The following is a 24,404-nucleotide window of genomic DNA, read 5'->3' on the forward strand; positions in this document are numbered from 1 at the left end:
CGTGTTCTTCCACAACTCAAAAAGTACTTTAGATTTTGTTTTGATGAATAGTTAGTTGAAATGTTAGTTTGTATTTGAAATTTAGACTACAAGTTCCACCTATTTATTATTACGAAAACAATTTTATGGACTTCTATAATTCAGTAAAGAAAACTGAAATATTATGCTAAAACAAATATTCACTCTGCTGTATCAGAATGAGAAAGCAACTTCTGTTTTTTCGAAGTTTAATTCAAGTGAAGAAACAATAGATGTCTATTTCTGAAATGCACTACTGTTCATTGCTGAATGTAAACGAAATTTGGTACCGTTATGTTTTGACTAATACATATATTCATACACCACAGCACATTGCTATACTCACACAACAGGGGTAGAAATTGTATACAGCCCATATGAATACTTTCCCCCTGAGTCTTTTGAGGGATGGCAGGGAGGTCCTCAGTTGATCCTCATGCTCTTATGTATGCCAATAGTAAATAGGATGTTGTTCATCAACTAGATTCTGTTACTCTCCTCCCTAAAATAGAAGCCCTGGTGCAAGCAGGATAGATAATTTCCAGAGATGAATGGAGAGTATGTACCATTCTTTAAGGCCATGAATCACAGTTGGGATGGTGAACGATGAACTGGATTTTGTGATTCTGCAAACTAGTTGTCTGCTCTCAGGCCAAAGAATCACAGGCATAGATTTCAGATCAAGATGATACAAGGATTCAGGGTAGACTTATGTACTCGGATCTTCAGAAATTCAAGTAGCAAAAAAGATTTATTTTGGAACTGAATATCTATGTACTATACTCATATGGCCCTTCAACACTCTACATCACTCTATTTGTTATGAGTATGAGATTCTATTGTATGTAATTATATTGCACTATGATATCCTTTGAATTCCAGCTAATCTGAACAGTGATATCTTCTTTGATCTTTACATCTTATTCTTCAAAATAGATGTTAGGGCTACATTCTTTATATGAAAGAGTCTAGGGGCAGATGCTTCAGTTGGGTACTTGAAGGAAGATTCTTCATATGGTCCCAATACACTAAATGAGTTGGTCAACTTCAGTTAATTTGAAAGATTACAAAACAGTTTAAAGTAAAACTGGATTTCATCATCAAGCCTGAAGGGACCTAGTAGAGGAGACTGTCCACTATGTTTTTTTTTTCTTTTTTTAACTCTTGTGGATGGGTGTCATTTTGTCCAAAAAGACAGGCATCATTGCATACATAACGCAGCATCGTAAACAGCTAACTTTTGAAGGATGTTCACAGTCATTAGGTCTTATGAATGTCATGTCCCAGTTTACAGAGCAACAGCTTTCCAATACCTGTAATATCTAGCCTGCAGCATCAGAAATATCTTGTCCTAATGGCCAATTAGTTTGCTTGAGCCCTTGTCTGCAATGAGTTGATTCATAAATGTTTCACAAAGACCTATTCACCAAGGAGTCAAATAGCAGAACTACCTATTTACCCCTTCAATTTTTGGAAATAAATCATTCTATTTATATTTCATTTTTCTAACATTATTATTACTATTATGATCCATAAGCAGTTATTTAAAGATCATTCATATTATTCATAGATTTGTTATATACTGAATCTCATGTGTACATAGCTGAAATTTAATGCCTTGATATGAAAATGTGACAGTTGATTATAACTATCAACAGAATTACAATGGAATAGTACTGAATACTAATATATCAACAATGGACAACATTATACAAGAAGCAGTAGCAAAGCTTTTTGCTGAAGATGTGAATCAAAAGATAGTAAGAAGAATCAGTAAGGTTAGTACAGTTGATCCTTATGCTTTGAATGACACTTATAACTTATTTATAAAGAAAATTCTCATGTGTATATGCATTTCTCAAAATTAGGATGAATTATTACAAAAAACAATAAAATTCTACTCATATTTGCTAATTTCATCAGAAAACTTAGTAGGTGTGTGTGTGTGTGTGTGTGTGTGTGTGTGTGTGTGTGTGTGTGTGTGTGTATGTGTGTGTTTGTGTGTGTTAGTATGTTTGTGTGTGTATTTTTTGCAAATTATGGACATTGAAAGTTTTCTGTTTGTTTGATTGGTCAGGGTTGATGAAATATATGAAATAAAAAGTGACTTTTTTTCAGGATCTTGAAAATTTAAAGCCCTGTGATCAGGAACTGCTGGTGGAGAAGATCAGTTACAATTTTAGGAAGTTGATGGATGATGATCCTGTTAAAGCGCTTGTTACTGGTAAAGTTTTATTTTCTATATGTGTCTGCTTGTTAAAATTATTTGAGGTTATTATAGTTCATATCTATATATCGCTGTCAGTCTGTTTATATATGAATATATATTTATGTGTGTGTGTGTGTGTATGTGTGTAGGTTAGTTTGCCTTTATTGATAATATTTAATTGCATTTTCTTTCTTGATTTAGCAACTCTGCTGTCAGATGGGAACTACATTCTCAAGAAAGGTTTATCTCAATGTATTGAAGAGATTCTGAAGGTTTGCTGTGGGAAAATTGATTCCTTACATGTAGCAGAGTCAAGGAAACAGTCAGAATTTCATATTGCTGTAAAGGTATTAAGAGTTCTATTAAGTTGGTGAGAATGAGGTTCATGTATTCCATAATTTGAAGATAGTGTATAAACCTTTTTTCTGTGCTAATTATGTATATTCTTTTATTATTTCTTTGTATTGTCTCTTCCCAGGCAGTATATGGCATTTTTCAGTATGTTCTGCCATTGGAAACTGAATTACTTAAGGACCTTGCATTGCAACAACAGCTGAAAACAGTTCGTTTGTCACTTTTAAGGGTGCTTGTGAGCAACAAATTACCATCTGACTGCAGTTTGATTGTTTCAACGTCTTTATGCATTACATCTGCTCTGCTTTGTACAGGGGATATGGAAGTGAATTTCTTAAGTTTGATAAATGCTGTAAGTCAAGCAGAGACTCTGAAAGGAAATTTTCAAGATAAAGACTGGTCTTGCTGGGATGTGATGATAAAGGAGGTAGCTGAATTCTGTCAAGAGATAACACCATCCCTCCCAGTTGTTTTGATTTTCCATGGACTGTTCAATTCAAATGCTGCTTGGTTATATTTGTCAAGTAATAGAGGAAGTGGCAGTGAAAGAAACATTCCATTTCTCTATAATGTACATCCAATTGTCATGAAAATGTGTAAATCTGCGGCAAGCTACACTTTTCAGGCATTTCAGGTGCGTTTATAACATTGCTATTGTTGAGTTTGATTAGCTACCACTATTCATATAACAAGTCACTTGGAATGATGATGATGAATTATTGTTTGTTTATTTTACTATCAATATTTTCTGTTTTTTGCATGAATAGTTATAGCAAGAGTATTTTTTTCAAATTGTTCTGTTGTGTGTATATAATATGTGTGTAAGTGAAATTACAATTAGTGAGAACAGGTAGAAAAATTATAATAACAGATTAATAATCTTTCTACTTTAGGTGCTAAAATGTGACAATGATAAGGGTTGATTTCAGATGCCAATTTCCATTGTGCTTTAACCGAACTCTGAGATACTAAGTTATAATGTATTGGAACAGGAAGCTTGTTCAGCATTATTTAACTTTATCCAGAATTTTTTTTTTAAGAAAACTATATAGGAAATCAGGGCAATTTAATATGCATAGGACTGCAGTCTTAGTTAATGATGCAGTACAAATATAAAATGATTTATAGATTCTTAATTGCAGGTGCTTCACATAAGGATTGCATGTGTGAGGAAGTATGGTAACTTGCTAAAGGAAGCACTGTGTGATAAGGGAGAAAAAACAGGATGTTGTTTAGAGCAGGAACATCCAGCTTCCTGGCCAATGTTCACCCTTCAGGCTGATGATAGCAATACTGTGTTCCATCTTTTGAATTCTAACTGGGAAAATCCAGCTAAAGGTGAGTGGAAGTAGAGGTTAATGAGCTTAACATATTTGGATTATTTTGAATAAAATTGTTAAATGACTATTTAGAAATTGTCATTTTAATTTTTTTTTTATGAACTTTATTATGCATTTAATCACCGTTTCACTAATATAGTATTTTAATGAATGCCTTAAATAGCCACATATAAAGTGACTTACTTACATGGTTATCTTCCCATTTGTTTGTTTATAATAGTTATTCACTTGTTACTTCATCACAGAGCATCCACATATCTATGCATTTTCATTCCTATTGAGCCATTGCTGCTGAATAACCATAAACCTCTTCACCAGCAACAAAGAGAGGTGATATTGTGTGATGTATTACATATTCTTGAATATCATTGAACTTAGAAGGGATCTTACCCTTACTTTAGGTACAGATAATCCTTAAATTATTATCCATAACCTGTAGTCTGTAACTTATCTAATTTTGTATCAATATTTTTGCAGGTGTCAGTGATGTTGTTTACTTGTGTATGTCAGAGTTACTAGAGCTGCATGATGACAAACAGCCAGGTCAAGCCAAAGTACTAGCCAGCAACATGCTGGATGCTCTTGTCACTTCTGCTGCTTGGACATCGAAGAGCACCTATCCACCCTTAGGTCTTGCCATTTCTTTTGTAGGGGCACATGAGGTATGGTTGATCACAACAAACTTTATATTACTCTTAAATGAAATTCACCATAGTGAAGCAAAGTTTCATTTCTAGTGTGAATCTTGATTAAGCATTTTGGAATATAGTTGAATATGTTCAAAGTTTTAGTATTTTGCTGAATTCTTGAATTTTCCTATCAAATTATCTCATTAACCCCTTAATGACAGATTACATGGTATCATGTCACATGGTGGCAACACTTCCCACTGGGGAAGAAATATCATGCCATGGCTTTTCGTATGGCTGGCACACAAGGTGATCGTCTGTTTAATGGGTAGCCATGGCTTCAACTGGCAAATAGCCTGGGGTATTAGGCTTACACATTTCAAAATACCCGGTGTTAATGGGTTAAAAAGACTTTGATATGGCTATCAGTTATTGCATGAATATCTGAGTCAGGTGTTTAGGTGTTACTAGTTATTGTGTTTATGTAATTTATATATATAACAAAGAATTTTTTTCTTCAGGCCCTACAGCAGCATCCAATATTACCAACTGGTTTAACACAGTCTCTTAAGGTGAACCATCTGGCCTCAGCTGGCACTAATGTATACAAAATAGTGCTTAGTCAGTTATCCGTCCATGCTTGGCGTCAGCATTTCCTCCATACTATATGTGATGGTTTACACAGTCAAGAAAGGTGATGTTTCATGTATTTTTTGCTAATCCATTTGAAGTAAAACTGTTTTTTCAGCAATAATGATTTAAGTCTGTATGAAATTACTAAACAATCATTATAAATCTATATAAAATAATCACCTGATACATACCATTTCATGTAAATTTTATATTTACAGAATGATTCAGCAACATATCCTCACTCTGTGGCTCCCGCCCACTCTCCGTCAATATGGCAATGTATACCATGAACTGATAACCATGTGCCAGGACTGTTCTTCAGGCTGGCTTGCACGTATGGCTATCTTGAGAGTTGCTCGCAGTATTGGAATTTTGAACTTGCAAGATAATTTTGATGAAGAAACAGAGATAAAGGAAAGACAAGAAGCAACTGGAAGTAGTAATGAAATAACAGCAGAGTCTATTATTGGCTGTGTTGAATTTGCTTTATGTTACATAGATGAGGTAGTAAGGGGAGAAGCACTTGCTTTCCTGTGTTGTACCCAGAAGGGATCACAGCCAGTTTCTTCTAAAGAAAGTGAACTTTTGAGAGAGTTCTTTAAATGGAATATGAACATTGACTCTGCTCCATTCAGACAAAGTATTATCAAATGTTATAAATCTCTTGTAACAAGACTTCGAGACACCTGTCATGCTGAACTAAAGAAAGCAGGTTATAAAAGTAGAGATTCAGAAGGTCCATTAAGATATGCCTTGCTTGAGGAATTGCCAGTACTGAAGGTGAACTGTGAACTTTTGATATGGTTTGTACATTTTCTCCATGAAAACCTTACACCAGAAGGAAACTACCAAAGAAGAATACTTTCACTGCAATTGTATAGAGAAATCCTTTTAGCATTTTACGACAGCACAAAATTAGGTAAATATTTGGTAAATGCAAGATGTGCAACTGTTAGTGGATTCATCAATTCCATCTCAGCAGATGAAGTTACTCATAAGATTGTGGATCTTACTTTACCCTGGACTCAGGAAATGTTACTTTCATCATGTATGGATGAAATGAATGATGTACGAGAAGAAGCTGAATGGACACTCAAAATTTTGGAGTGTTCAGAAAATTCACTGTGCTATTCAGATGCTCAATTATGGTTAATGCGAGGATTGTCCATGTGTGATTCTCCCAAAGCAAGCTCTGCTGAAAGTGGAGCTACTCTTGTAAAAGTTGTCACATCAGCTTGTCTTGCAAGTGGTCACAACATCACCAATATGCTGAAGGTAAGTGTCCTATGGTCTATGGAATATATGCTATAAATGGGTACATTATGTGGATAGTTAACTGTCCTTAAGATATGTTAATTATTAGGACAGATCGATTAACATTCCTTTTACTTGTGTTATACCTCATCAATTCATAGTCATATAATTTGAAATATGAATATAAACTATATGTCCTAAGTGTCTATTAAGATATTCTGTGAAGAGTCTTTGAAAAATGCTTAATATCCCCCATATTCTTGCAGTCTGAAGATTCTCAAAGCTTGCTGACTTTTCTTTTTTGTCGAGTGAAATCGCAATTTGAAGCTGCTCAGGACAACCTTCTAGAAGCTTCACAAAAGGGTCCAATCCATGGCTCATTAATGGTAAAAGTGCCAAATGTATCCTGTGATTATAAGTATTATTTCCTTTTCTATGGCAGCTACAGATTAGTCCTTTAGGTCCAGCTTAGAATATTATTACTTAAATTATACTGAAGTTAAACCTAACTTGAACTTTTTATGGCAATAAGAAAATAGACAAATGGTTTTTGTAACAAGGATTTTTTTTTATGATAGGAAAGCACATCCATTAATGCTTTAAGACTTTGTGGTACCTCCTGCAATACTGTTTCCATGTTTACAAGCAGTGCTGCTTCCCTTTACTCATCAACAACACTCACAAAATATTTCCTCTTACCTGATTGTTCATTTGTGTTATCTACTTAAATGTTTGCATCTGTAATTAAATTAGTCATTATATGCTGACTATGGTATCAATGCATCACTAATATAAAATGAGCCAAGAAACAAAATTTTAGATCAGGGTGAATTGTTATTGTTTCATGTAAAACTGGGTATTTTCAATTTATCCATTCTTAATAGGTATTTAAAGGAGCTGTTTTTCAAAAGACAAGGTTATCTTTATCAAAATTATTCTCCACCTTAATGCAAAAGGAAATGTATGCATAATTTATTGATTCTATGGAGGTTTCTTCTGTGTTGTATGTACAGTAGTAAATTATCTTTTAGTATGATGCTCTAATTTCTGAAACATTTACTTTGGCAGGCTTTGGGTTATTGTTTATGCAGAGATGCATTAACTACAGTAATGTCAAAGGAAGATGTGCAAGAATTCATGACAAACCTAACAGACTTGTTAATTGATATAATTGAATACATGCTAGCCAAATTGGCATGTGCATCCCCAAATGGTTCAGGTATGTTGCATTCTTTTGACTTTCTATGAGACCTTTTTGAATGAAAATAGTTTTTTTTTAACCAGTAGTGCTCTTTTCTGACTTTACTGAATACATCTGGATCTAGTCTTTGTACTTAATGTGCAATGATGTGTTATTGACCACATATACTTTCCTTGACCTCGCAAAGTAATACTTTGGTTTTTAAACTTACATTGGCCTATCAAAGCTCAATTTTCTTTGTAATTAATGTAATCTAGGTAATTATGCAGTTGTGACTACTATGTCATGTTGGTCACAAATTAATTTTTATTATTGTAATGTTGGTGACAAATTCATCATCATGATAATACATCATCAAGAAGGTAAGAAGGAAGCTCCAAGCTTCACACATATTTTAGCTACCTGCTGACAGCATGGCCATGCTCAGTCCAGCTGAGGCTCACTGCTCAGTCAACTGCATGTGGTTGTCCTCAGACTTGACTAATAGGCTGCCAGTTGCTCTTCTCTGAGAAAAGGAAACTAGACAAATTTGTTTGATCTGATACAGAAGAGTCCAAATTTACTGCCAATGGAAATTTATATAACAGATTTGTCTTGTTGGGAAATATAGGGTTAACTTGTTGGTATAGTCATTCAGAAGAAAGGACACAATTTAGAAAATGACATCTTATTACAGCTTTTGCACCCTCCTTTGCTGAGATGGGAGAATCAATAGAAATGATTATAAAGGAATGTGAAGACAAGGGTGTGCAAGAGAGACCATATTGTGAAGAGCACTTCCAGTACCAACAAAATGTGGAAGTTACAGTAGAAGAGGAAGAAGAGGTGGATATAGAGGATAATGCTATCTCTGGGAATCATCAGCTGATTCTGGCATGCTGTTGGCAAACTATGAAGGTCTGTCTTGTTTTTATGTGACTGGAAGAGATGTTCAATTTTCTTTGAAAGATAGCTTACAAATGAAAGTTAGGTTATCATTAAGATGATAATCAATGGAACACTTTACATTTTCAGGTACTGAAGACAAATGTTGAATAATATTGATGGTATGCTAATGTAAAACTGGATTTTTGTCTAGATAATCATTTTATATAAATCTTGATGAGTAGATATTACCCTCTTATTACAGTCTTGTTGTGCAGTAACAAGTATGAGTGTCACACACTGGATAGGATGCCTCAGAGAAAGTCTTGTGGAAAAATTGCTTCACGGTGTTGTTGTCAGGGTTCTGACAGCCACAAGGCACAAGGGTGCAATGGAGGCTGCCAGAGCTTCTTATGGTCAACTCTGTTCTGTTCTGCTCAGCAGTAATAGCAATCTTGGCCATCTCATATACAAACAGGTGAGTTTTGAGAAATTTTATTATCTGAGGCAGTAGAGAAAAGATTCACAGGAGTATTGAATTGAATATATATATATTGAATTGAATATATATATTTCTCCAGATTATTTTTTAGTATATGTTATGGCACAAGTTCAAATAAATATACATTTCATTTGATGTATTTGTTATTCATTTCAAACTTTCCCATTCTATACTATCCCATTTTATTTATCATCTACAGGTGAAGGAAGTCCTTGATCACCTAGAATCAGGAGCTCAAACTTCAGTGACTCGTCGAGCAGCAGGAATTGCAATGATGATGCAAGTTGCTTGTGGGGCAGCACCTCGCACTAATGTTGATCTCATCAATACAACTGTTTTGAGACTAATCCATATCAGCCAGTTAGAGGTAAGTTAACCCTTTGATGGCAGGAGTGCATATAAGTATATACAAAGATGGCTCCACAAGTGCTTAGTCACTAAAGTGTCAATTACTAGGTGTACCTGATCTCAACTATATTAATTTTTTTGTAGGCAAACAGAAATTACCAGTAGATTACAGTTAACTGGCAAATCTGTATAGGCAACTAACCTTATAGTTTTGATCATTTGTAATAATTATTACCAGTCACTTTTTTCTTATATCATATTTTGCCAAGGGTAATTTGATAGCTTTCAGGGACATGTAAAGAGGTAAAAATGTTGAGGGGGGGAAAGCACTCTTCTTATTTCATATTATATTTCCAGGTGTGAATGTTGCAGCAAGAACAACTCTTTTTGACATGCTATTTCTTTTAAGACTTTTGACAGACTTAGTTACTGAGTTACACTGCAGTTATTGCACATTCGTAGAAGGTGGAAATAATTATGAAATGGCATGATTTTACACTAAAGGTAATGTATATAGCCCTTGGTAGAATAAACAATGAAAGTACAGGGGAATACCACTTTGAAAACTTTCATAACAGAAAATGAATAGTTATGAGTTATCAGATGAGATTAGAATGCTAGGTCAGAAAGTTAAAAGAAAGAATTTCATGATATGGGTAGCAAGAATTTCTACTGAGGAGAAGCCACAGTAGAAGTGGACATTTGTGAACGGAATAATGGAAGAAGATTCCACAACTTTGCAAATATTGATATTGATGGAAAAGTAGAAGACATAGCCAGCTTTTCACCATTTTATTTGGTGACCCATGTGGTATAGGATAGAATTGTTACCATGCTCTGGGAAATCTACTTGGTGAGACTGCCACCAATCTTGCCAGAAGAAACAAGGTGTAATGTAGATTTCTACTTTGAATTGGGAGGAAATTCAATAATAAAAAATAATAATTATCATTTTAAAAATTAGTATATTTATTAATTTCATTTGCACTCTTTTGTAAAAATAAGACAGTAGAGTACCTTCATGTTATTGGATTATATATTTATCCTCCTGGTGCCTGGGTTCAACTACAACACTTGTTAACCCTTTGTGGACAGGTGATAGATTTGCTTGCCCAGTCTCCAGGATTGGTTTTATTTTAGAGCAAGGCAGCTTCATGCAACATACTTCGACTCTCCCCACTGTTATTAAGTCATTCATTGTAAAACTAGAGCCATTATTTTCTTTTCATTTTTGTGTGTTTTATTGTGTTTAGAGACTTATATTTGTCATATGACAGGCTCTATCAATGCTGCAGTTGACTAAAATTGTAGTATAGGATCCATATCAGCTCATTATTTACTTTATATTCAGTGTGATAGAAGTATTACTGTTTTATGGGAGTACAAAAAGCAACTTTATTTTTTTGTGTTTGTGTACTATTATAATGAATACAAAACATATAACCATCTACAATGAAGACAACAGGAAGAGGTAGGGAAGAGGAAGGAATCCTGTGCTTATGGCTGTGAGTGCCACACAAAAAGGCATCCCTACTGGCACAGGAGCACATTGTAGAAACTGGGCATTGGTTTTAGTCACCTTTCTCTTCTCGTTCTGCCTGCACATCCTTTATCTGCAGTACTTTAGAGCAAAGGTCGACATCTTGCTATGTGCCATCACTCTATAAAGATAGTGCTTGCTAGAGACCATAGATGAGTGCCATCCAAGGCTCTCTCTCCTGCTGGTGCTAGAAGAAAGTGGTGTCATCAAGGGTTTGGATGTTAGGTTTGCCTAATATTACAGTAATTTTGTAATCATGACTGTAATAGTCATCTTCACTCACTCCTTACTCATAGCACAGTAAAATAGCACAGTGATCCAAAATCCCTGAACGTCATGTACATCATGATAACCATCGTCAGGCCAAAGCTCCTGCGTAATGTATGTCATGACACCCGTCCGCAATTAGTTATAAGGTATTCGTAATTTGAAGATCCATAAGTAAATCAGTATATGGATATAAGGATAATTTGGTTTCAATATGTCATATTTTTCATGCGCTACACTCTTGAGCTATTAATCCACTATAGCATTGATTCTATCTGTCTGTATCTGATTCACAACAGAATAGTGTACTTATTTGTCCAAGACTGTACTTCAAGAAATGCTAGAGTGTTTTTTAATTGCAATAATACAAATTGCTTCTGGAAAAATAGACGTTTTAATTTCAAATGATATATCAGAAAAAAACAGATTTTATCTGAAAAGTGTGTCTATAATCAAGGTGTATCTATAAAGTTAGAATTAGGTCTCTGTAATCAAAAGAGGTTATATTTCTCCACGTTTAGAAGAAACTGTAACAGTGTGTTCTTATTAAATATAGTTACACTTTTAACCAGACAGCCTCTCTCTCTTTCTCTCTCTCTCTCTCTCTCTCTCTCTCTCTCTCTCTCTCTCTCTCTCTCTCTCTCTCTCTCTCTCTCTCTCTCTCTCTCTCTCTCTCTCTCTCTCTCTCTCTCTCTCTCTCTCTCTCTCTCTCTCTCTCTCTCTCTCTCTCTCTCTCTCTCTCTCTCTCTCTTCTTTCTCTCTTTCTTTCTCTCTTTCTTTCTCTCTTTCTTTCTCTTTCTCTCTTTCTCTGTGTGTGTTTGTTTGTTTGCTGGCAAATAGTTATAAAACACAAATATAGCATTTTCATTAAAAATGCTCCACATTTTCCAATTTGTGAGGAAGTACATTTTTTGTTCATGTTTTTTTCTTCTGAATTCCTACAGTATGAAGAACAAAGCACAGTAGATGCATCTCCAGTACTGGCACTTCACATGCTGCAGTCTCTGGTTTTGCATGCTCCCTTAGCACACCATCTGCTTCTCCATCTACCTGCCATAACTAGTACCTGTCTGCAGGCTTTCACCAACCACTCTTGGGCATTAAGGTAAGGGTGTTTGTGTCTTCTATTTATGTCTCAGTTATGGATATAAGACAGCTAGATCCAGAAATATGAGTAATTATTGTTTTTTCTTTTTTTTCTTCATTTTTTTCTCTTTTTTTAATATTCTAGTTACAGTTTTGAGCTTCCAGTATTTGATAGGTTTTGAATAGAAAATACTATAAGTTCTAAGGCCAAGCATACCAATAGCCCAACTTATGAGTTAATTTTTTTTCTGTTAGCCAAAATTATGATAAACAAATACATATATGCTTCCTACACTTCATTAAACATTGCCACATATCCTGTATGTATGCAGCTTCTGTCATGAATAATGAAAATACAGTTTAGTGCTGATACAAAAATATAGTATCATACTTTTTTATCTCATTTCCCACTGTTTTTTTCATTACAGGAATGCTGCTTTGCAACTGTATGGGGCTGTAGTTCCAAGAATGGTTGGACAGAAGAAGGTACGGGATGATTCATCTGTTTTGAACAGTTTGACAGCACCAGAGTTCTTAACTAGACACCCATCTCTTGCTCAATCCCTGTTGAAAATGCTCTTGGAATCGGGAGTTTTAGAAAGAGAGACACTTCAAAATGAGGAAAAATCATCAGAATCTGAGATTAAGGAGAAAAATAGCAATATAAAGGCTACTAATGAGTTCGGGGACAGTATGTCTATTAAGGTGTCCTCCAGCTTGGTACCAGTTCTCAGCCTTTTAGCAAGGTTGTCACCAGGGACAGGTTTACAACAGAATGCTGAAATTAGTAACATACTCCAGTGTTACCGTAACGAGACAACACGACTTTTAGAGTCACCTATACACACAGTGCGCAGACTAGCCTCTCTTGCTATTGTTGCCCTTACTCCATTAGAGGAGGTGTTACAACTTATTCATAACCATGTTCAACTGCTGCAGGAGCAGGATAAAATAACAAGTAATCAGACTCATGGAAGTCTTTTGACATTAATGAATATCCTAACAAGTTACCCAAACATTCAAAATAATTCTAAAGTAAAAGAAGACATAACTACAGCATTGTTAGGGTTGACAAAATTGGAAAACATATGTTTTGTTAATATTGTTCTTTCAATGAGAATATGTCAGTTACTTAAAACAGATGTTAATTTTGGAGAACCTATGGCACTTCATCATGCTCATCCAGGAGTAGCAGAATACGTTCAGCTTCTCAGTAAAACAAAAATGAAGGAATTAACTGGTAATGAAATGAAAAAATATCTAACATCTTGTATTTCAAAAGATAATGATATGGAGGAAATTTGCTTTGATTATTTGCAAGACAACATAAGACAGTACAAAAGCAGCCCATGGTTGATAGATATTGAAAAGCTTCTGTGGGGAAAGCTGGAACGACATACCACAGTGCAATGGAATCTAGTTCTAAAGACTCTCCATTCCATAGTCAGAGAACAAGGATATGTAACCCACACACCAACTAAAGATAGCTTAAAGAGTATTTTGCACTTACTCAAAGAACATCATGGTGTTAGAGTAGCTGCACAAACTCTTATGGTTGTATCATATCTTTTTAAATGTATAGACTGCAATCAGTGGCCTGATACAGAGATCAGAACAGAGATACTAATAGCTTTCTCATCTTTAGTCAACACATATGCAACTCCAACCTCTACTGAAGATTACCGGTTGGCAGCAAGTGAAGCTCTAAAGGTTGCCTTGAGAACATTGTTATTTGGTCAGCCCAAACTTCAGCCTCTCTGCTGTGAACAACTAGTCTTTGCTTGTGTTGAGCTCCTGCAAGATGAAGATTCCACCATCAGAGATTCTGCTTGTCACATAGTAGAGTCTCTAAGGGAAAACAGGAATGATATACAGTCAGAAAACGTACATTTACTTCATCCAAATCTTGCTTTACGGGAATTTTTTGGACTCCTAGCATCATGGAGTGTCAGTAGAAGAGACTGGGACCTTCTGAGGATATTATGGAGAATATCTAGTAACCAACAGCTAACCCCAGCTAAATCTGGCAGTAATGGAGAAAATCCTGTAAAACCTAAGTCATACCTCTTTCAGTCACATACAATGAATTTATATAAAGAACCAAAGCATCTAAGTATTATTACATCTGAATTGTTATTGAAAGCTCTGAAGGACCACAAAGGTTCAGTGCAATATGAAGGATGTGTTTGGCTTACAGAAGAATGTCAGCATCTTAACAGACAGGGGTTTATTCTTCATAGTCAGCTGTCCAGCAGCCCAGTACTAACCTTACAGAAAGAGTTGCTTGTAGCAGTTAGTACATACATACTGGCGTGTAAAACTTTGTTACAAATAAGTAATTTCTTTAATGTTCACCTTGATCTTGCTTTTCCAGTATCATGGGATTGTAGCAAGTTTTGTGCTGTAGATTTTAAGAAGTTATAATTAAAATGGTGTAATTTTTTTGTAAGAAATAAATTATAAAAGTGGATTGGAATAAATTTCAATTTTCATTAACATTAACTCATTGAATATATTGAAAATAGTGTAAATTTTTTGTAAGAAATAAATTATAAATTGGATTGGAACAAATATAATTTTTCATTAACATTAACTCACTGAATATTAACCCATTCCCGACGGGGGAATTCTAGCCTTGAATGTCCAAATGCCGGGGCGTTCAAATTATTAGGCCTAAATCAATTGAATGGCCGGCACAATACTGTGCCGCCCGGCAACTGGGCTTTTGAATGCGCGGTACACATGCTGTACCACCCGTCCTGTGTGGGTTAAGTTTATATACTAAACTGCTCTAAATAATCATACAATAACCTTGACAGTTTAATCAAAGGGACTTCTTTGTCATATTTTATTCTTTCCTATATTGTGCTTTCAAATTTATTATCTGCAAAGTATACATCTTGTTAAAGCCCATCCACAATGAACCTCATGTTGTGCTAACATGTTAAATAAGTAAGTGGAGGCATTAGTTGTAGTGTTGTCAGCAGACTTTTTCAACACGCTGCATGCCTCACAACTGCCCTAATTTTATGCAGCATGGTAGTCCCCATCATGAAGCATAGGGAAGAGTACATCACAGGCTATGCTCTTCAGGAAGGGGCCCATAGAATGGAGCAGGGCAGTTTTCATTGCTCTTATTATCTCACTATCATTATATGTATATGTATATATATACACACTCATACACATATATACACATATACATATACATATATAAACATATAAACACACATACACACACAAACACACACACACACACACACACACATACATACACACATACACATACAGACACACACACACACACACACACACACACACACACACACACACACACACACACACACACACACACACACACACACACACACACACACACACACACACACACACACAATATGTTGTATACATGATCTGGACACAAATCATAGGTACACTTGCAATGTTATGAATCTTTCATGTTAGCATCAGCAGAAATAGCCTCAGTGGAGACTAGGTTTTACTCAAATCAGCATAATAGCAGCAATATGTGTTTTATGCAAGATATGAACAATATCCACCAGAAAAGATAAAACAAAGTTCCAGTAAGTACTGAATTCTAAACAAAAACAGTGCAACAAAAATGTAAAAAATTGTGTATTTTTCAAATAGTTTTGATGCTTGAAATTCAATATTAAAACTAATATAGTCTCAAAAATATACAAAATACCTGCTAAATATGTAGCAAAGGTACATAGTGCTGTGGTATTTCATATTATGCTTCTTAACCCATTCCCGACGGGGGAATTCTAGCCTTGAATGTCCAAATGCCGGGGCGTTCAAATTATTAGGCCTAAATCAATTGAATGGCTGGCACAATACTGTGCCGCCCGGCAACTGGGCTTTTGAATGCGCGGTTCATATGCTGTACCACCTGTCCTGTGTGGGTTAAACCTCTAAATTTATTAACCAGTTTGTTTGGATGAAAATACAATGACATTAGCAGGAAACCAGTTGAGTTTTGGTTTTGACACTAGGCATCAAGATGTACATGACAATAGTTATCATTATGACATACTTGATGGTAGGGGATGGAGGTGTCCTGTTTAAATATTACTTTAAATAGTAAAATTTAAGGGCATCATGGTGTTAGAGAGGCTGCATAAACTCTCATGGTTGTATCATATCTCTTTAAATATATAGGCTGCAATCAGGAAAGAAAGCCATCAAGGGCGTCCATACATGGTCTCTACCAAGGGCCAGGTTCAGGAAGCCATGACACACAATGAGACATCGAACCCCCAAGCCTGCAGTATTGGCAGTGCACGATGTGCAGATAAGATGGGAAGAGGAAAGTGAACTAGATGATGTGCAGTGGCTGCAATATTCTGTTGTGCCAGTTTGGCTACTTCATGCTCTGATACTCAACTGTAAACACAGGTTGCCTTCCTCTTCCCATCTCTTCAAGGTTTTTAGTTGGGATGATTTCTATTTGTTCTCCCACACTACTGTAAAACTTCAGTCATTGAGCTGATATGAACTCTATGCTACAATTTCAGTCCATTTCAACATACATAAAGACTGACAGATGGCATGCATATGCCTCACAATCTAGTAAAACATTAAAATATAACCAACTCATAAATGACTAGTAGTATGAATGAGTGAAAGAAAGCGAGACAGAATGTGATCTGTCATGTGGGGTTTCCTCACTCTGAAATAAAACCCAAAGAAGTGCCATGCAGCTGGCAGTAGTGCCCATCTTAAGGCTACAGCTAGCAATTTAATTCTCATCTCCAGTAGGTTAATTGATGCAACCAAGTGAGAGGGTAGCAGATTCTGCCAAATTGGGAATTCTCATCTATTATTTCAATTATGCTATTTACAGTATCTTATTTTGCATCATGTTAGGAACTTCATGTATTATGACATTTCCTTAATTTAACCCATTGCAGACAGGGGATACATTTACTTACCCAGGCTGCAGGATGGGTTTTCTTTCAGAGTAAAGCAGCTTCACGCAACATACCTTGACTTTTCCCACTCTCTTTCAGTTACTCATTGTAGAGCTTGAGCCATTTTTGTGTGTTTTACTGCATTTTGAGACATATCTGTTATATCACCGGCTCTTTTTTAATTTATACTAAGTGTAATAGAAGTATTGCTGTTTTAGGGGAAGACAAAAAGCAACTTTATTTTTTCATAATTGTGTGCTGCCATGAACAAATACAAAATGTATAACCATCCACAATGAAGATAACATGAAGAGCTTGGCAAGCCGAAGGAAACCTGTGAGTGCCACAGTAAAAAGCATCCCTGATGGCACAGGGGCACATTGTAGACATTGGGCATGGTTTAAGTCACCCTCCTCTCGTTCTGCCTGTACATCCTTCATCTGTGGTACTTTAGAGCAAGAGGTCGACAACTTGCATGTGCCATTTATAAAGATATTGCTTGCTAGAGACTGTAAAAGGGTGCCATTCAAGGCTCTCTCTCCTGCAGGTGCTAGAAGAAAGTAGTGCCAGCTAGGTTTTGGATGTTGGGTGAAACCCACTTTGCTTAATATTACAGCAGTTATAATTATTATGACTGCAATTGTCATCATCACTCACTCATTACTCGTGGTACAATAAAATAACAGTGATTCAAAATCCTCAAACTTCATGACACCCGTCATCAGGCCAGAGCTCATGTTGTGTATGACGAAAAAACACGTCACCCATCATTAACAGGCTAAATGAGAATGCTACATTAACCCAATGACGACGATGTGTCACACCTGTGTGACACACTGTTGTGCCTGATGACGGGGCGACACACCAGTGTGACGTCCCCGAGGTGATATTACTTAGGCTCAGCGTAGGGGGTTGCCAGTTCTTGTCGGGCCCGTCAGGATTGGGCTAAGTGACCTAAGGACACAATGTATGTCTTGATAGGTTAGTCACTAATTCACTTACATGAGGAAATAACAATATGAAGAGCATTTACAGTATCTTGACATACTCTCTTCTTGCTTTGTGGCCTAGTTGGAAAATTTTGACATGTTGGACCACTGTATGGCCCTATGAATTATTAGCATTTAGTAATGCAAATTTGTATTTTGGTAATGTATAGAAGAGTAGCAAATAAATGATAGAATATCATACTATATTGAAATTAGAGATGGGTCCTGTTGTTGATGACATTCACTGTATTTGATACATTCTCTAATGAATTTAAAAAAAAATTGTTCTATAAGCACATTGCTGTGACTTAACTTATTCACAACAGATATATAACATCATTGGAACATTTCCAACATGATGGATGAGATCCTATAATGTCAAGACATTTGCTATATATACATACTGAAATCTCTCAAAGGGAAGATGCGCACACTTGTTATATTGCTGGCAGGAGTTAGGAAAATATATGCTCCATTATGAGGGTTATATCTAAGCAAGCCATCTGCATTGAGGCCTAGGTCATGAGTGGGAAGTCAGTATTGTCAGTAAGTGGTCGAGTGTGGTACAGCCATTATCTACTGATTTTGCTTTCCACTGGTTTCCTCATCATGGTTGCTCAATAGAATGCTTCACCATTCCTGCTTGCCAAGAATGTTGCCCAGCCCCTCTCACTTTGCATGGCTTTGACTGGATACTGTGGACAACAATACAAGTGTGCCTGCAGACATTGCACAACGGACAAACCTTACTCTGTTTTGTGGATGGGGCTTGAGGTTGGCCAACTTTAATGATTTTGTGCAGAAATATGTACTTTTAATATTTGGCCTTCAAGCTCCCTCTATATTTTTAGGCATTGTTTTTACATAAAAGATGGCTTTCCAAGGTGGTTTTCAAGTGACAGTAAGAATATTTAGTTTCTTTGCAAGCAAATAATTTAGCAAATCACCTTGTTTGGTACTGTGGTACCAGCACGGTTTCAAACCACAGACAATATTATTGTCCATTATTACATCAAAATTTGAAGGATAACACTTTACTGTCTTATCATTAAAACCGTAGCCAATGAGTATTTTGGTAAAAATTATAGGAAACTTAGTCAAATTATCCCACTTTTCAATGAGAAATAATGCAGTTGATAAAAATGAAATATATATACATGCACACACCACTATATTTTCAAATGCATATATCTTTTCTTGATCTTTTTGTTAAAAGATAGTTCAGGATATTTTTTTGTCACAATTCTTCAGTCTAGTCTCTTTCCTCAGTAGCTAGCTAAAAAGATTGAAAATTTCCTTCCTCTATCATTTATTTGAAAAAGGTAAAAATAAAAATCCATCTTAGTAATAAAATGATTTTATTGTTGTTGCAGAAGACATTAGTAGCGCAGTCTCACAGAACAAAGACAGCTCCATCCGCAAGAACCCTCCACTTATGGTTTATGGTTCCCCCTTCATCATACTTAATCCATGTCCTAGGAGACTTTCCACTACAGATGGCCCACACAACAACAACTACTTAACAGAGATTGCTTCTTAGCATACTGGAAGTTCTGGCAATTAATGATCTACGAAAAGAAAGCTTACACATTAAGAGGATTTCTCTGCAATTTTTTAACAAATGCACAAAATATATTCACTATAAAAGGATATACAAAAAAAGGGGTGTCTGTTGCCTAAGTACTACAAATCCTGGTGAATTTTTCTATTTGCACTCGATGATAATCAAATTTATTAAAAGGTAATTATTTTACGGGAAAGTCATTATAAAAGGTTAGACTCTTCAAAATCGTCAGCTGCTTCCTCTTGTCCCGGCAGTATTAGATATGTATTAAGGAACTCTTCCACAGAGTCGGTGTTCCATTTATCTATCGCCAATGTTTCCATAACATCACCATCCTCATCCATCAACTTGATGATGGGATCTGCACCTCTTACATACCTGTAAATAATGGTACCTTAATGTATAGCAAGAAACAAAAAAGCAGATAAACTGAATTCCTGTTTACAAAGGCACTCAAGGAAGAGCTGCCCAAAAATTAAGTTGATTCAATTTGTGAAATATCCTAAAAGTTCTGGGGGAATCTGACAAATATACTGGTCTGGGAAATGTGACAGTCATAAGTATACATGATCGTTCTTATATGTTATGCAATACTTACTTAATGGTAAGATTTGGGAAAGCCGAAGGCCGGTCACTCTTAACGAATGCTGAAAATAAAAAACACATTTTTAACCTCGCATACTAAAAAAGTCCAACACAAATTGTTGCCAACATTACTTAAACACTGATAAGTTTTAACCATGGAGGGAGACAGCAAAAATGAAAATAAAAGAAAGTAAAAGAATGAGAAAAATGGGGAAAAAGGACCAAAAAAAATCTGCAGATCTCCACTCCAATTTATTAACTAACTAAATATTGAACTCTTACCCTGGACCTGCGGGAATGCTCCCAGTCGTCATCCACAGACCTCAAGGATGGCCCGTGGGTACTTTGTTGGAGTGGCATTTACATCATCCACATTGCAGCACCCACGGCAATTTGCTCTGTTGGGTGATGGTATTTTTAGCATTTGCTCATTACAGGAAGAAAATAAGCAAAAATATGAGTCAATAATTGTAAAGTCTTTAGCATACTATCGTCAGCAATAACAATAATAAAAAATCTATAACAGACAAGCTAATACCATTGTTTTAACCAATATAAACATCGACTTCAACTACATTATTATCCAAGTAAATGACGAACTTACTCTAGTACATCAAGGTTGAACTCCTTGAGTGTATCACAAGAAGAGCACAGGAGGTTAGCCTTGTTGAGACCAGCTGCGAAGCATTCCTCTGTCGACAGTTCTTGTACTGCCTCCACTATCGACAACTGCAACATTGGATTTATTTTTGTAAGCAACTATACAATTGAGATTGTCCTTATAATAAGAAAGATAACTGACAAAGGATAATTATAAAACTATGAGAAAAAAGTATCTTCCATAACAAAATTTTCCTCTCTTTAAAGAAACGTACTAAGCTTCCTGAAAGGTAAATGTCTACAAATTATATTCCCCACATAAATGACAAGTTTTATATCAACCTTGAAGTATTCATTTTAATGGGATAGTTCTATTTTAAGAAGTCAATGTGTGGATGAATGAGAAGTATAAGTAAACTCTTACAAACAGCAATGACCTTTTATTCTTGGTGTCAACAAAATTCAATTTTGTCTTGATTTTATTATCTGTAATAATTTTCATCATCTTAATTATTTGGTATTTAATAATAAAACCAATAAAACAATAATAATCTTTCAAGAGGAACTAAAATATTAAATGTTACCTCTCTTCATTGTCTCAGAATGAATTACAGTTACAGAATTTATCACAAACAGTATCCATCATTTAGAGCTAACCCTTTCAAGACAGGCCACATCTTAAGATGTTCGACCTGGGCTCTTAAGATGTTGAGTTTTCTATTATCTTCTAGACTTATGGTATGATATATGAATAAGTATCATATATTAGCAAAGTGATACTAATTAGCATTTAGTATGATGCATTAGTTACACAACTAAAGGAATAACTAGCAAGTGTTTTAACCCATTCACGACGGGGGCATTCCAGCCTTGCATGTCACAATGCCGGGGCTCTCGAACGCATAGGCCTAAATCAGTTAAATAAGCGACGCCATATCGTGTCCCCAGCGAACAGGCCTAATATGCGCGGTACAGTATTGTACCACCCGTCACGAGAGGGTTAACAAGAGAATACAGTGTGAAAGTGATCCAACCTGATGAAAAATACCTGTTGTGGAAGGGTTAAGACCTTCAGAATCAATTTATTTGCAAAACACATTCTTACAGGACACTTGGAGACAAATCTTGCTACAGAAAAAAATCCACATAGCATAAATGCTTAGTAAACCTTTCATTTAAGAGTCAACCTTACTATGAATTTTATGTTTTATCTATATATGTCTAATATGATAGTGATGTAGTTATCATTATGATGCTGCACTACTTAGTAGAAACATTAAATAAATCAATCTTACTTTTAGCACTATGGCCAAGGATAACTACTCTACATTACATATATACCTGCAAGATATTTGACAATAATCCCTTAAGAGGTATACAAGCCATACATGTGAGGGAGCTTTGTTAACCTTTGAAAAAGTACCAAAGGTATGATAGACATGTGGGTGTAATGCACGGGTCAATATTTACCAAAAATATTGAGTAACAACTAATATATTTACTGTATTAACTGTCAAATGTATTGTTAGCTATTTTTAGTAAATTTTTGCAGTTGCACACGCACTGATCAATTTTAAACCACCATACAGATCTATTACAACAACCAAAGTGCAAGCTGGATTATACTCTATGTGTACACAACTTCTGTAGCTATGGCTAAGAGATGACATGATTCAATTGTGCTATATTACCTAGTAAAAATACTACCTTAATTCATCTCGCATTTCAGCACATTGATGAATTCTAAAACCTTTTTCTTCTATGACAGTTATTACAAATTAAAAAAAAAGTATTTATATTGTCAAAAAACCACTGTGGCCTGTGTCTCTTCAGCACCCCTGCCAACAACCCTCCACCACTTGTATTTTGGTAAAATAGTACTCACACTGGTACATGATACACTGCCAAGGTCTACAATTCATACTGATAATTGTAATTTACCTTTTATTACATGTATATCAGAAATACAATTATATTATAGCTTATTTCATTTTACCATTGACAGAAAAGCGATCCCGTAGTTTTTAGTGATAAGTATCATATTTATTGAACTCATCTTGACATGAATGGACAAATCGGTTTACTCTTGATGAGAAACAATCAAACCATTAGAATATAAACAGTGGTTTAAAAACTATGAATTACATTTCAAGTTGCTGATTTGTCACCCTCAGAGAAAAAAATATTTCTTCCTGCACATATAATAGTTAATGGGCAAACTCAATCTACCATAAACCAATATATATTCTATAAGACAAAAAAAAATGATGATTTTGTATATAATGGCAAAATACCAACCAACGTGGCCACTATAAAGAGGCCAATCCCGCCGGGGTCGACCATCATGGTGAGGGCGACTTGGGCGAGTTGTTGTTTCTCCTCCTGTCAACACACGCACTGCTCGTTCATTGGCTGACGGTCGTGACGCCATTAATATACTTCAAGCTCATTGGTCCTTCGCTTCTTTCGTCATCTAGGGGTAATGCGTATAAAACAACTTCTTTTGCCTACTCTTACGTCATTTAGGGGTAATGTATGTAATGTTTTGTATCAAGTAAATGTATTTCTATACCAGTTTCGGTTGTGAATTCAATGTTTATGTTAATAAATCTTAGTAGTTAGGTATCAGTATTGAATTCTTCGACAAAAGAATGAATGTGTAATTCTTGTGAACAAAAGTGAGGATACATTTTGGTCATTCTTATTTTATCACTTTGAATACTTAGTGTGACTTACAAAATAAGTGGATGTATAAGAAAATAAGCAAAAATAAGGCAGGGAATTCAAAGAATGTTATAATGCCACTACATGAGGGAAAGCAAAAATGTGAACAGCTTATATATTCCAATATCGATAGTTATAACATTGTTATATTTTTGTCTCTCTCTTCCTATTTATCTCTTCGTTGCTATTTCATCCTAAATTATAGTTTTTGTTTCGCTCGTACCCACGGCCGCCAAGTGCAAAGTTGGTTGTCAAGGTAAATCATGGATACTCAGCGAGTGAATTGCATGACGTTATGATACGTATCAAATATGTCGTAAATGTGAACTATGCAACACACAACAAGGTTCTTTAAATGTTGCAAATGCATGAAACTCAGTGATGAAATTGCATCAAAATAAAACTTCATATAAAAGAGCCCCTTCTGGAGACCCACCCACACACACACGCATACATTTATAATTGAGAGGGATATAGCCTCTGTGTGTGTCATTTGTTATTTGCGAAAAGGCATTCGACTCAGTTCAGATAGGTACAGTATAAAAAAAAACTTAACTAGGAGATGGAAAGTGATCATCAAAATCCCTGCTGAAACTGGAAAAGTCTAGTTAGGCAGGTCGATATCTCTCCAAAACCAAGGAAATATTTAAGAAGCTAGATGGGAGAGAGAAAAGGATTAAAAGAGAGGTCGAACATTCTAGCAATCTATGATTCGCAAATGTCATCGTTTTCTTCAGCGTGTCAGCAAATGAACTTCAGCATA

At 35.5% G+C, this 24,404-nt stretch overlaps 2 protein-coding genes across 3 annotated transcripts; one reads left to right on the forward strand and one right to left on the reverse strand.

Annotated features, from left to right (window-relative positions):
* Nucleotides 1-14,816, forward strand: LOC122259017 (tRNA (32-2'-O)-methyltransferase regulator THADA). 2 transcript variants are annotated; one of them, XM_086536144.1, is made up of 16 exons: nt 1-23; nt 1,677-1,796; nt 2,137-2,242; nt 2,429-2,574; nt 2,706-3,215; nt 3,724-3,919; nt 4,399-4,583; nt 5,072-5,244; nt 5,402-6,458; nt 6,704-6,823; nt 7,506-7,656; nt 8,315-8,535; nt 8,768-8,980; nt 9,204-9,371; nt 12,104-12,264; nt 12,674-14,816. In XM_086536144.1, exons 2-16 carry the CDS (start codon nt 1,716-1,718, stop codon nt 14,667-14,669), a joined length of 5,484 nt encoding a protein of 1,827 aa, XP_086392270.1. In that variant the 5' UTR covers nt 1-23; nt 1,677-1,715; the 3' UTR covers nt 14,670-14,816. The 2 variants fall into 2 exon arrangements, with proteins under 2 accessions (XP_086392270.1, XP_042881398.2); XM_043025464.2 differs by lacking the exon at nt 1-23 and adding an exon at nt 165-290.
* Nucleotides 14,817-19,509: 4,693 nt separating this feature from the next.
* On the reverse strand, nt 19,510-23,288 carry LOC122259018 (selenoprotein F). Its single transcript, XM_043025466.2, has 5 exons — nt 23,216-23,288; nt 20,922-21,046; nt 20,600-20,715; nt 20,331-20,379; nt 19,510-20,110 (listed from the first exon to the last, which is right to left on the reverse strand). Exons 1-3 carry the CDS (start codon nt 23,261-23,263, stop codon nt 20,628-20,630), a joined length of 261 nt encoding a protein of 86 aa, XP_042881400.2. The 5' UTR covers nt 23,264-23,288; the 3' UTR covers nt 19,510-20,110; nt 20,331-20,379; nt 20,600-20,627.
* Nucleotides 23,289-24,404: the final 1,116 nt, after the last annotated feature.

The sequence above is a fragment of the Penaeus japonicus genome, unplaced genomic scaffold (assembly GCF_977035675.1).
Source record: "Penaeus japonicus unplaced genomic scaffold, GWHDUDI00000001_assembly GWHDUDI00000004, whole genome shotgun sequence".
Classification (NCBI taxonomy): domain Eukaryota; kingdom Metazoa; phylum Arthropoda; class Malacostraca; order Decapoda; family Penaeidae; genus Penaeus; species Penaeus japonicus.